This window comes from Podarcis muralis, chromosome 1 (genome assembly GCF_964188315.1).
Source record: "Podarcis muralis chromosome 1, rPodMur119.hap1.1, whole genome shotgun sequence".
Classification (NCBI taxonomy): domain Eukaryota; kingdom Metazoa; phylum Chordata; class Lepidosauria; order Squamata; family Lacertidae; genus Podarcis; species Podarcis muralis.
In genome coordinates, this window is record NC_135655.1 from 108,325,836 (window position 1) to 108,340,670 (window position 14,835).

General features: G+C 40.2%; 1 protein-coding gene across 2 annotated transcripts in view; it reads left to right on the top strand.

Annotated features, from left to right (window-relative positions):
- Positions 1-14,835, top strand: part of LOC114605862 (sodium channel protein type 2 subunit alpha) — a 94,983-nt gene that overhangs the window by 62,364 nt on the left and 17,784 nt on the right. For both annotated transcript variants that reach the window (XM_077936846.1, XM_077936850.1), the window contains exons 12-17: positions 102-449; positions 1,087-1,219; positions 2,217-2,455; positions 2,890-3,063; positions 4,131-4,487; positions 5,825-6,304. In XM_077936846.1, coding sequence (XP_077792972.1) covers positions 102-449; positions 1,087-1,219; positions 2,217-2,455; positions 2,890-3,063; positions 4,131-4,487; positions 5,825-6,304 — 1,731 coding nt within the window. The remainder of the gene's footprint in view (positions 1-101; positions 450-1,086; positions 1,220-2,216; positions 2,456-2,889; positions 3,064-4,130; positions 4,488-5,824; positions 6,305-14,835) is intronic.

Here is a 14,835-nt window from a genome sequence, read left to right on the forward strand (position 1 = left end):
ATGTCGATCAGAGGCATTTCACTATGCTTACAATGTCTTGGTCTTGCACACGACTTACAGGAGTTTCTGATTTGGGGTTGCTCCCTCATTTTCCCTCACAGTCTCTGCTGAGCATCCGTGGCTCCTTGTTCTCCCCAAGACGCAGCAGCAAAGCGAGCCTTTTCAGCTTCAGAGGCCGAGCAAAGGACATCGGGTCGGAGAACGACTTTGCCGACGACGAGCACAGCACCTTCGAAGACAACGAGAGCAGAAGGGACTCTCTCTTTGTCCCTCACAGACATAGTGAGAGGCGCAACAGTAACATCAGCCAGGCCAGTCGATCATCCAGGATGGTACCTGTGCTTCCAGCAAACGGGAAGATGCACAGCACCGTGGACTGCAATGGGGTGGTCTCCTTAGTTGGTGGGCCTCCAGGTCTGATGTCACCCACCGGGCAGCTTCTGCCTGAGGTAATAACAGATAAAGCAGCCACCGATTTGAAACTGTGCAATCATTCGGCCAAGGAACTTCATTCCTTTCTGTGGAATGAAGTTCGCTTGGACAAATGCAATGTGCCCTACGTGGGGGGCAAGCAGTGGCAGAGCTTCATGCTTCGGCACTGGGGGGGGGGGCAGAGAGCAAACAGGGGCGGGGCTGGTGCCCGCAGGGGTGTGGCACATGTCCTGGGGCGTGCCACACCTCCGGGGGGTGGTATCACCCAGTGTGGGCAGGGGAGCAGCCACAATGGCACCCCACCAGGATCGCGCTGCTGGGGTCGGTGCGCTCCCCCCGCACTCCTCTTCCTCTGCCAGTGGGGGCAAGGTAGGGCTGCCCGGAGGTACCATTGGGAATGCAAATGTGTCTCTGCAGCTCCCACCTTGCCACCACCCCTCCAGGAGGGCAGTGGTGTAGCACTTTTCCACCACAGTGGTTGCCCCTGCTTGATAGCATCAATAGGACTTACCACCAAGTAATATTTATGACTTGCAGCCGAAAGGAGATTTGGGTATCTTTATCTTCAGTTTGTGAAGTTTGGGTATCTTTATCTTCAGTTTGTGGGACCAAAGAGATGAGAACTGTTAACATCCCTAACTATTTTGTTTTCAGGGCACCACTACAGAAACAGAACTAAGAAAAAGACGCTCCAGTTCTTACCATATGTCTATGGATTTTCTGTCTGATCCTACTGCAAGACAAAGAGCAATGAGTATAGCCAGCATACTTACCAACACAATGGAAGGTATGTAGAATCCTTCCTAAATCCAGTGGATGAAAACTGAGATTACCATTTAGAAAACAAATAACAAAATGTCCGCTTACAGTTATCTGCTTCTGTTTGGCTGCCTGTTATGTTCTCTGCATCCACAACTATTATTTTACTCTTCTGGTAGTTATAAACCATAATGTTATGGCCACTGACTATTGTTCCCACAGCCATTCTAAATCTAGGAGGGGAGAAGCTCTTGTTTTACCAATTTTAGTAAATGTAAATACAGTGATAATAGACAAATTATGATTGACAAACATGGTGCAACAGGACATTCCTGTGGGCCAGAGCCACTGAGTTGCTAAGTCTCTGCTGAGCAAAGCTGAGCAGTATTGAGTCACATTGATTTCAGCAACAGAGTTACAATACAAACCTATGCATGCCTACTCAGAAATAAGCCCCACTTTGTTCAGTAGGTAAATATGCATAAGGTTGCAGGCTTAAGGACAGACAAGTGTCAAAGACTCACCCCCCTCATTCCTACCAAGGAGATTTCCTAGGTATGCTCTCTAGGTTAAATATCATATTGATAGCTAGGTGCCCAGTTTCTGGGCAATTTGATATTTGTATCTAGGAATCTGAGGGTGGCATCTAGGAGCTTCAAATATTTTTCAGCTTCTTCTTAGGCACTGCCAATTGTTTAGACAGCTAAAGCTTTGTCCTGGTGATATTGAGAGCTGAGGAAGTAAAGGAGGATTTTAATTGGCTCATTTGAAATATCACATCAAACCATGGTTTCTGCTAAGCATAGTTAGGTACCCACACCATAGTTTGAGCTTCCATACACACAACAGGGAAACAGTGGTTTAGAGTGCTTTCATTTCCCACATATTCACTCCCATCTCCGTCGTACAGCGGCCTCTTTCCTGCAAACACACATTGAGGGGGAAAAATCTGTACCACATAATTATGAGTTGAATATATAAAGTGGATTATTTCTTTTTTATGCATTCTCTTTTCTCTCTCCTAGAACTTGAGGAGTCCAGACAGAAATGCCCTCCCTGCTGGTACAAATTTGCTAACATGTGCTTAATCTGGGATTGCTGGCCACCGTGGTTAAAAATAAAGCATGTTGTTAATCTGGTAGTGATGGATCCATTTGTTGACCTTGCTATCACCATCTGCATTGTTTTGAACACCTTGTTTATGGCCATGGAGCATTATCCAATGACTCCTCAGTTTAACCATGTGCTGTCTGTTGGGAATTTGGTAAGTCCTTCATAGTATAATAAATAACAGAAAGGAAAAAAAAAAAAAAAAAAAGCCAAGTTATTTCACTTGGTTTACTCTGTTGGACTTAGTTAGCTATCACCCACTGAAATAATTGTGAAATTGCTTGGGTTGGATTGGGTCTGGATTAAGAGCCTAATTACAAATTACTTTAAATTTGCTGCTTGAAGTGGTGTCAACAGTTTTGAAAAAGTAAAACCAAGCACCAGAACTTGTATGAGAAAAAAGATTGGGCCTGTATGAGGAAGGAGGATTTAAGCCTGATCAAGTGGTTCACTTCTGGTGGGTTGGTTTTTTCCTTAATAAAACAAATTTTTTTTGATGCTGTAGCTCTTCATCTCTGCTCGGCAAACATTTGATGAATGTGATCATTGTTATCTGAGGTGGATGACAAATAATGTTTTTTTGTGTAGGTGTTTACTGGCATCTTCACAGCAGAAATGTTTCTCAAGATAATAGCTATGGATCCTTATTACTATTTCCAAGAAGGCTGGAATATTTTTGATGGCATCATTGTCAGCCTGAGTTTGATGGAGCTGGGTCTTGCAAATGTGGAAGGGTTATCGGTCCTAAGATCTTTCAGGCTGGTAGGTACATCAGTAGGGTTTCAAAACAACTCTTGATCATATTATATATACAGATTCATAATTTGATCGGTGTACAACAGGGCATGCCCACCACATATGGAAATACCTGCCCCACTCTTGACAACCACCCTAACCTACAATCATTTTGGTAGAAAGTTTTTGTAGAATATTTTGCTGTAGTACTGGATATTATTCCAGTGGACCGAGGCTCAGTTCTGTTATCCATTTCCCCCGGAACCACGCAGAATATAAATTACGAATGTACATACTATACATTTTACTACTCGTGCAGGATTTTTTGAAAATTCGCTCAGGAACAAATCAGCAGGTAATAGTGTAATATTCTAATAGCGCACCCCCAAGCATGTTTCCTTAGAAGTTTAAGCATTACTCATTCCAAAGTAAGTGTATATAAGATTGCAGCCTACAGCTATTAATCATTCAAGTCACTGAGACCTATCTGCTTTGTTCCCTTAATACAATAGGAGTAAAAAAAAATCACTGGCCAGATTCAACTAAGCAGTTCTGCTAGTGGGAGACAGCACAGGATCTCATGCTAGCACAATGGGGCATCCCTTCCTCTCTTTTCACTGCATGCCCCTTGTGCGCGCCCCTCATAATTTTTTGGGCTCTGATGCACCTGAGAACCTCCAGAACACAGCATTGGAGCAGAAGAGGGTGGTTCTTCTGTCAGGCAAACAACAATGCTTATACTGATCGAATGTTTGTTTCAGCACAACATTCAATTCTTACCATTGTGTCTGATGTTTTCCATATTAGAAACTGGCTTTTAAAGAAATGCAGCATCCTAATTCTGCTACTAGGAAAATGTGCTCTGCTAATCAGATTTAGTCACTAGGAGAAGTCTTGCATATGTGTAAGCTGAAATTACTCAATCTGCAATGCAAGTATTTGGTTAAATATTTTAGGCTCAATTACCTATGAATAAAAAAATATACACTGTCAGCTTTCATCAACCTACTTCCTGCAGAAGACAGCTCTAATATTAATTGAAATGTAAAGATAATGAACACTAATAGTGATGCCTATTTACTCTTACTTTTCAGCTTCGAGTTTTCAAATTAGCCAAATCTTGGCCAACATTAAATATGTTGATAAAGATTATTGGCAACTCAGTGGGTGCTTTAGGAAATCTGACCTTGGTGTTGGCCATCATAGTCTTCATTTTCGCTGTGGTTGGCATGCAGTTGTTTGGCAAAAGCTACAAGGAATGTGTCTGCAAGATCTCGAACGACTGTGAACTTCCACGCTGGCACATGAATGACTTTTTCCATTCTTTCTTGATTGTATTCCGAGTACTTTGTGGAGAATGGATAGAAACTATGTGGGATTGTATGGAAGTTGCTGGACAAACAATGTGCCTTACTGTCTTCATGATGGTCATGGTAATTGGAAATCTAGTGGTATGTATCCAACAAATATATATTGTGTCTGCAACGCAAGATTCAGTGTGTAGAGCAAATAACACACAAGTTTTAGCAGGTTTCACATGACCTCAGCTCTTATTGGTTATAGCTCACAAAGATTCACATGGCATAAGGCAGGAATCCAGTCATCAGGCAGTCCACCTGTTGGCTGATAGCACCATCCAAACTTGAGTGTATGGATGACATTGCAAGGCTTCTATGGAATCCGGGTCCACCAAGGTGCAAACCTATACAGTGTTCCCAATGTGCAACTCAAGAGTGTGGCATCTGGGCCAACTCCCTGAGTTGGGTTTGGGTTGAGGCCCAAAGCAACACTTCAAGACCCCTTAAGAAGTTCCCCCCAGTGGGGAAAAGGATGCCCATCCCCATTTGCCTCTGCTATGGATGCAGCCCAATGCCTCCAGGATACAGTGGTACCTCTGGATGCGAATGGGATCTGTTCCAGAGCCCCATTTGCATCCTGAAGTGAACGCAACCCGCGTCTGTGTGGGTCGCGATTCGCCACTTCCACGCATGCGTGTGGTGTCATTTTGAGCATTTGTGCATGCGCGAGCGGCAAAACCCAGAAGTAACGTGTTCTGTTACTTCCTGGTCGCCGCGGAGCGCAACCCAAAAATGCTCAACCCGAAGCTACTTCAACCCGAGGTATGACTGTATAGGAATTACTGTGGTGGTTAAAAGAAACAGCTAAATAAAATGTGCCCCCAGGAAAGGATCAATCTGAAATGCATCAGGCCTGAAAGAAATCTTTCCTCAAGCCCCTGCAATTCCTTTCCCTGTTTCCTTTCCAGTGCCTGTAATAAGAAGTTGCAACAAGCGTGTAGAAAAACAAAAGGGGATGAAAGCTGCAGAAACTTAGAAATGTGTGTGCAAAAAAGAATGAAGAGAGCAGCGGTGAACAAACTCTTTCCTCTCCTTATTCTCAGTTTAAGATGCCTTGTTAGTTTCACCTCAACAATGAAGAGGCTTCTCCATACAAAAGCTTTCTACTACATGTCCAGTACATGTTCTTTAGGCACGAAGAAGGAGGCCTTAGGTCATGTTTTGCAAATCTGAAACTTCATCTTCAGTAGTAGACCCTAGGACACCTTCAGCTTAGAGCAGGGGTAGGTAACATGGGCTACAATTTCCATCATGCTGTTTGGAGCTGACGGGAGCTGGAATCAAACAGCAGCTAGACTTGGAAGCATGACGTAAGGATGGCTTGGCAGGATAATAATTAGGATACAAAATGGTTACATCCAGAAAGGAATTATTGTCATTTAAATTGTGCAATATATGTAGAACCTCTTGTCGTCTTTTTGCCTTAATAGGTTTTGAACCTGTTTCTAGCCTTACTGCTGAGCTCTTTCAGTTCAGACAATCTTGCTGCTACTGATGACGACAATGAAATGAACAATCTCCAGATCGCTGTGGCAAGGATTCAGAGGGGAGTCGATTATGTGAAGAGAAAAGCATATGAATTTGTCCAAAAGGCCTTTGTGAGGAAACAGAAAGCTTTGGATGAAATCAAACCACTCGAAGATCTGAACAACAAGAAAGACAGCTGCATTTCTAACCATACCATAGTAGATATTGGCAAGGACTTTAACTATCTGAAAGATGGCAATGGAACCACCAGCGGCATCGGCAGCAGTGTGGAGAAATACATAATTGACGAAAGCGATTACATGTCGTTCATAAACAACCCAAGCGTAACTGTGACTGTGCCCATTGCGGTTGGAGAATCAGATTTCGAAAATCTGAACACAGAGGAGTTTAGCAGTGAGTCAGATTTGGAAGAAAGCAAAGAGGTACGTTTAGTTTTAATACACAACACCATATTGCTTCAAAATGCAGTCCTTTTAAATACATGAAGTTCCCATTTGAAAACAAGAATATTTCCCATGGCATTTTAGTGTTTTACCACCAGTGTGAACAAGTGATATGCCTTGATATTTCATGTTTCCAAATGCAAAAGTAGAAGACAGTGGTTTTTATTAACACAGTTGTTCGTTATGGCAGTTGAAATACTCTAACCCCTTCTTTGAAGATTAACATTAACTTCATAGGTTTAATATTCCCCACTTCTTTATTGTATCAAACCTATATAATAAATGAGAATCAGTGGTAGTTTTGTAGCCTTGTAATTAAATTCCTTTATTTGCAGTATAATTTCAAAGGGCATATGGGGAAGATTGCCCATAGTTAATCATCTGATTTATCTAACATGACCTTTACCTCACTGAGTTCTTGGTGTCAACATGACCTGCCCTATAATTCTAAGCTGAAAGAAGACAGGATATTTAGTACAAATATCTATGCTTTGGGAAAAACCATTTTTGGATATATACACAATAATTTGTTAAGTTAGCTTTAGCCTCCCTCAAACTGTGAACAACCCACACTGGATGCAAGAATGTGTTGGGGAATTTCCCCACATACAGTAAATGCCTGAGATGTAGACATTTTGGGTTAGGAAGATAACCCGCCAGCCACCCATTCCCTCATTATAGATTTTCTAGCACTTTCCTCAATAATATTTGGGATTGAGCAATGGCAGGTAGAATTCTGGGTGGCATGGGCTAGTCTCCTATTTTATTTTATTTTTGAAAAAACTAGGTTAGCCTTCAGCAACATGGCATCCTCCAGATGTTTTGGTGAAAGCTGATCTAAAGAATTATTTCAGGAATTGTGCTCATTGTCTGCCTGGCTGTTATATTTGGAACTGGGGATATCCCCTCTGCGGTCATCACAACTGTACCTAATAATAGGGGAATAATTTCCTGTGCCAGCACAATCTGCTCAAGCTGCATGGAATTTGTATGCTTGCATACCTCAAAACCCATTAGCTGCCACCTACTTTCAGACAATTAACACCCAGGGCAAAAACCTGGAACCCTATCTGTTGTAGGCTTTCCGTATGTGGCCCAATGTAGCCTGGTTTGACTGGTGGAGCAAGACAGTGAGTTTGACTGGTGAATAGGTCTGCCTTAGGAAAAGCTGGTTGGGAAAGAAGATGGCCCCACTCATTCTGTGACCTCGTTCACACAAAATGATAAGGTATAGTTCTTGGAATTGAGCAGCTCGAAACACAATCTAGTGCACATTGCTCAATCACTCCCACTTTGTTCCTCCCCTAAAGCTCTGACTTGTCATTACATTTGAACTGGGATTGTGCTTGTTGCTCCAAAGTTAGCTTTGATCAGCAAGCTAACAACAAACCATGGCTTCATTTGGGCTTGTTAGGAAGAAACAGCCCACAATCATAGACCATTCCTAATGACAAGCCAAGGCTTCATGGCTTGCTGGGAGCAATCAGGAGCAATCAAGCAGTGTGGCACCAGCACAAAGTTTTATCTAAATAAGCTGTTGTCCATGGTTTATTGGTCTTCAGACCTATGAATAACAAAAAAAAAGTGTTGCTTTCTACAGTGTCACTTAAGGTGATTTTTTTTAAAAAAAAAAGAATTCTAGGCATCCGGATGAGTTATAATGTATTTGTTCAGATTAAGAAATTTTAGAAGACATTTATTTATTAAATCTGGTAAAACTATGTCATAGTTTTGTTAAATGAAAACAGGAGGGTTCCATTCCAAAGGTATTTGTGAATGTTCCAGCCTTGTGTGTGACCTTGAAACTAATTCCAGGTTTGTGATTTGAAAATCCAGTCCAGCAAGTCAATGCAGCTTCTGCAGGAATCTCCTCTGTTTTAGGATCCAGCTTCTAATTTACCTCTGTACATTGCAATCAAATTCTAGCAACATTTAACAGTGCATGATTTTGAGGGGCATTTTTATTAAGGCAATGAATACACCTTTTCCCTGTGTTATTTTAGATGACGTGCAATTAATACCTGTAAGCCAAGTCATACGTAATAATAATCCAAAATCAAAAGCAGAGATACTGTTTTATAAACTTCATGTCCTACCATTCTTACTTCTCGCAGGATTAAAATCAAGCTGGATCATTCAGGAATGCAGCTCTGGTGCTTTTTGTTTTTACCAGACAGAGCAACGAGCAGCATCAATTTTACACAGGTTACCTAAGCAAGTTGTTCTACCTCTATATGTGATCACCTTTTAACTGGATATGGATTGGCTTGCATGCTACTCAGCCATCTTCCTTCCCCCCATCCATTGCAATATTAGAAAGCTACACGGCTGCTCTCTGCCGAGTCAGGTGACTCGCATCACGGCATGGGCAGGCAGGATTGGCAAGTCCAACATTTGTAGGCATTCAGACTCCAGTTAAGCCGCACTCTTTAGTATCATGCAATTTTATAGCAAGAGGAAGAAGAAAAAATGCATGCCATTTGTTCAACCCGAAAAGCATTTGTTTCGCTAGGTGTAACTGGGAGACAAAGTACGTTGGGCAAGCAAAGGGATTAATTGCTTAATCCAAGGGTGGAGAACCTTTTCATCCTGCAGGTCACATTATCTCAAAGGCAACTTGCTGGAAGACAGAGGCCACTGGTGGGCGGGCATTTCTGCACAGCCCAGGAGAAGACCAAGGGCCCAAATGGAAATCCTAGAGGGCTGCATTTCGCACCCGGGTCTGAGGTTCCCCACCCCTGTCTTAATCAAGCCAAGGGGTATTTTTATACTACTGTACTTACAATTAATGTCGTTGGGTGGTGTGCATGATTTCTGAGTTTATAATGAAAATAACTTTATTTTGCAAGCTAAAACGCGTGTGTGACCTTATAGCCTGCCATTAAGCTGCACAACGAATACAAACAGATAACACTTCAGCAACTTTTCGAAACTTTGTCACGCAAAATGAAATGGCGGGGGAAATTCGACTAGCAAAACACTACTGCTGCAGGTTAAGCAACACCCACCCTTCCGCTGCAAGCACAAAAATAAAATACCCTCCACCAGGTGCTATTTTAATCTGGAGGGAAGTCTGTTCAGAAATAATAGTTTCAGAAGAGGGGCGTTTTTTTTTTAAAAAAAGTTTTTTAAAAAAGCGAAAGCGGAAAACCTCACCATAGTCCTGATACTGATCCATCCTATGTCTGCTATTTTAATTTTTTTTAATGATTTACACAATTCCAAACTACACATAACATATAGTTTGGCCCTTTAAACATATGTCCCAGTCTTGGGAATAATAAGCACTGGGAAAAATGGGTGGACTACTTTGCAGCTATGTAAAACAGGACCTGAAAAGCATCCAAATGGGGTGGCACGGATCCTTCCACAGGCATTGCCTGCTGGAAGTGATTTTCCTTCCCCCATGTTCATTCACTACAGTGAAGCAACATGCATAAGTGTGTCACTGATTGCTGTTGCCAAATATTGGTGTCTGTGCCACTTGTATGCAAAAAGGTTTGCTGCAAATTAAGAAATCACAACTTCCCTCAATTTAAGGGAATTTTTTCCCTGTAGGTATATGATAAGCCCAAATCATTTTAAATCAATTTGTATGTGTTTGTCTTCTCCTGCCATTCCTTTAATAGCTCCTTCCACCTCTTTCATTTGATTTCCATAGCATGGCAGGTTTTGAAAATCAGTTTTAATTAAAATAAGATATTGAGATCATTTGCAGATGCTCTGCTTAGTAGTTTTCCATTCCCCCCCCCAATGCTTACATTTCAAAGGAGCATGCAAGTTATGTAAATTGATGCAAATGTGGGGTTCACGCGCAGTTGTTATTGTTTAAAACACTCTTATTAAGAGCATAACTAAATAGTCTTGTTTTTTGTTGCATCCCAAAATAATTCCACGTTGACCATACTTATTTTTTATTTTAGTTTCAATTTTATAATTAAAAAAGCACTTCCCTTTAGCATAGTCAGATGAAAATGGAGACCAGACGCCTGTATCTTTAATAATTGTGTAGAAGAGGGAATTTCAGCAGTGTGGCTTGCATGACAACCTTCTGAAATCCCCTCTTCTACCCAGCTATGAAGGGGCCAGTATGGATTTGCCCAACCTACCTCTTTTGTTATAGCACTATTACTGTATGAAACCATGATACAGCTACCAGCAAATCAGGCGTGTACACAAATAACAGTACCGTCAAACCTCTTCGCATTTGTAAATCTTGTTTGGTATATTAAAAGCAGAAGGTATTCAGAACCAAAACCAATTTAGAATGTTTCTAGATTGTGCTTATTTCTTCTGTTAGCAGCGTACCTTTTGATGCATCTAAGATGCCCCCCCCAAATACCCAGAATATTAAGGTTTGTACAGTATCTGAACTCTAATAAATTAACCATCCTTTAAATTGTGGCATATTTTCCATAGCATTTTGTTTTGGGGGGAAATCTTGCTTTATCATTACATTTTTCTAAGGATGTTTATCGTCGACATTCTATATTGCAAAGGTAGAAAGATGGGGCAGAAAAGTACTGTGTATGCTTACTCACTCAGAAGTATATCCTCCTGAGTTTATCGTCCTGGGCTTCTTGCTCAGAAAATGGGCAAATGTACATAAAAGCAATGGGAACAACAATTACAACATCCGTTCCTTCCAGTCTGATGTACCTTTAGTGAAACTGGATTTATTTCATTCTACAGCTCAGCTCAACACTTGTGACCCTTTGGGCACCACCAACACAAAATAGTATATTTCCTTTCAAGAGGTGCTACTATGTGCCCTATTACACTCTCTTAATTTTTAATCAATTCAAGTTCAGTCAATCAGACCCTTCTACCTAAAATCTGGAAGATGTCCCTTCTAGAAACTGGCAAATTAACCATGTGATATTCCCTGTGTATATTCATAATTCACATCCTCAAAAGTCTAGTGACATTGCAGTTCATCTCTGCCACATTGCTACATAAGGGCTGGCTGGGCTTTTTTAGGAGGAAAGGTAGCAAATAAATAAATAAAATAAGGGATGATTTTATATAAACCATTATTTCTATATAGCCAAAGGTGCCACAATGTAGAGCAACTCAGAAATGAAAACTCTTAATGACTTGCCTATAATTTTTGGCTCTGTCAATGTGTACTGAATGTATTTAACGCCTTATCACAAACTTTCCTTTTGAAGTACTGGAGATTCAAAATGGGCAGATTTAAAGGGAGGGCTTCCAGCATAACCAGTGTGCATTGTATAAATCTCTGAATGTGCCTCTGTTACTTTTAACACCCACTCCCCCAATACTGACCCCAGGCTTGCCTCATCATATGGGCAGACGGCACTCTCTGGTTTTAAGCATAAATGATATCTTTGAATAAGGCGAACAAATCTCGCGAACCTGGGATGCTTTCTCTTTCTGAGTTGCTTGGGTGCTGTGCAGTGTCCACTTCAGGCTCGGTTAACTAATAAGATTGTTATTATTATTACAGCCTGTTGCAAGAAACATGCCAATTTCTCACTGAGAAGAAACCTGAAAGGTTTAATTTACAATTCATGAAATGTAGACTTGTACCTCAACCAAGATGAATGTAAAGTGGCTGTTTGCGTTTCAGATAATGGTATCTTAGACTTTTGCCTGATCATTGTGTTTGCATGTGAAATGTCTAATATACTAATTTGATGAATGAACTACACTTAATTTCAAGGATTGAAAAAAGACTGAGATTTGTACTTGTTTATTCTTTGGACTTAGCGCTGCTCACAAGTTACTAAACAATTTTTTTCTTCCAAAAAAAGAACAACCTAAAGATTTCTCTTTATTTTCTGAATAGACTCATCATGATTTTGGTTTGCTTTTTTTGCTTTTTGCTCTGCTAATTCTGCAGCATTAATGCTAAAAAAAACCCCCACCCCCTGCAGTTTGGAATGATGCAAGCAAAATATTTTACAATTTCAAACTATTAAAAAAATAGGATGTTATGGTTCTATATACATCTATTGACTAAGTGTGAATTGCATAGATTACGTATGATAGGTGTCTATGATTCGGTCTATCGGTGGTTTATAAGCACAGGAGCTCCATTTATGTATAGAAGCTCCACATGTGCATCAACATCAGAATTCATTGCAACATGATCTGCATGTGCGTTCCATGTACAGATGGACTAAGCCCATCGATTGGAATGAACGGGGCAGTCAGTGCATACCAAAAATCTATTTGTGCATCTGATGTATTAAATTATACACTGTACTTATATGCTACTGGATTTCTTGGGATTTAGGTATGCATAGCTGCACTATGTAAGTACCTGAGCCTGAACATCTTTACCTGGAAGCCATTCCCTTTGATTTTGGTTGAACTTCATTTCTGAGTATATGCTTTGTACCAGTCTGTAAGCAGAACATAGTGCAATTTATGATTTGTGGCCATTTCTATAAAACAGTGCTTAGCCAAAGCCTTTTCTAGTCTCCACTTAGGATAGAAGGCTGCATATCAAGGGATACTGTTGCAGTGAATTTCCTGCAACTGTTTTTCTCTATTTTGTGGCAAAGATTTATGATTTATATACATTTGCACTTCGTAAATGATATTGTACAACAGTTGTTGCTAAGTACAAAATATATCCTTTGAAGCTGCACTCAAGAGTGTACTGGATTTTCCCAACATTGATCCCTCACCCCCCCTGCTTGATAAAAGGCCACAATATGCATTTTGCTACAAGTGGCTAAGATCATACTATCAGGAAACTGCTTACTGGTCAGTATTAGTAAGATTATTATTGATAAATGATTAATCCCAGGTTTTATTGTTCTGAGATAAACAGGTATGTTGGAAGTACTGTACTGAGATAGCCTATTCCAATTTTGGATGGTGTGGTTACTATTTTTATATTATCAGAAACTTCCTTTTGTCATTGAACAAGAATGCAATGCTTGCAGTCCCCTTATACTATACTTGTGTGAATATTATGTTGTTTTATATGGTTCTATACAGCTAGTGTACATGGGGATAGCATTCGTTCCCCGTTGACCTTTATTTTGTTTATTGATATTAAAGTGCATTAAAAATTGAATGTGTGTTTCCTCTGGAAGTGTAAAACTAACAACAACAGTTTTTGTTTCCTCTAAAAACAAGAGACTCAGATGAACAAAAAGATTATATTGAATCTAATCCTGTTGCCCCTCTCCCTGCAAGTGCCATTACACAGCTTTTTTATAAAAACAAAACAGAGAGCAGATTATAAATTATATTCTGATGCAATCAATAGAACCTGTTCATACCTCCTAAAAATAGATTTTTAAAACCCATGAAATGCCAAATAGTCTTCTGAAACAAAGTAATTTTATTGATCCAGAAGTTAGTGAAACCACCAGAAAATAGACTAGAAAGGGCTGATTGGTAGAAACAGCTTGAGGATAATCCATGGCCTTTTTAAAAAATAGTAAATTCGGAATGGTAACCAATTCTTTCTGCTGCTTAAAAAAAATTCAAACTGGAACACCTCAAAACTGGTAAAGTACTTTCTTCATCAAACTAATATTTTAGCAGGTTAAGAGTTCGTGAAAAAGCTTGATTCTGATGAATAATGCCGACAGCTTTGTTTTGGAGTATTATGTAAAAAATGATCTTTTTATAATAGTACATTGACACCAGTATGCGTTATTCACCATCTGCTTACATCATTCCCCACATAAAGATAGTTACTTACCAATGCAGCCATTTACTGATGTTATACACTACCATGGTAATAACATTGTAGAATGCTACAGAATGCGATTATCAGCTCTACTTTTATTCACTATGGTACTCATATTTGTCTACTGCTGCCAATGCAGCAGCCTTCTAGCTTTCCTTAATCACATCAGGAAACCAGTTGGAAGTTTAGATGGCGTCACTTTTCATTATTGGCACAATCTCTTTCCCTCCAAAAATAGCATTTTTGAAAAAATTGTGTTTTAATTGCTATCGTAGAAATACACACGGTTATCTAAGTACTAAAGAGGACACATATGTGTACCAGGCAAGAATAAAAAGTAGTTTAAAAAATGCACACTCAGCTGTGCAAGTGCATTGGCAAAAGAGAATGCGAAATAATGGCTCCCGCTCTGGAATTAATACGCTGCTTTCCTTTCTGAAACCTCAGAAACTTAGAAGTACTTATACACTGATAATTTGTCTTTTCATGTCAACAGGAAGTAAAGGGTTAAACATAGTTTGCATCATATGCATACCGTACCTGCATCTGACATGAAAATGCTTCCTTCAGTTTTTGCCGTAACTTGGGGGAAATGCTGCAATTCATGGTGCTCTCTCTCTCTCTCTATCTTACCAATTAGTGTTGCTTCAGAACTGTCAGTTCAGTATGTGGCTTAGTTTCTTAGCAAATTGGTTCAAAATGGTGGTTCCTTCTATGAATATACCGAAACCCTTCCATCATGGGGGGAAAAAAACCCGTTTGATGTGGTTAATAATACTTATGGCCTCACATAGAGGAAAGCAAACTGGCCTCCACAGTTCTGCTCTTCATT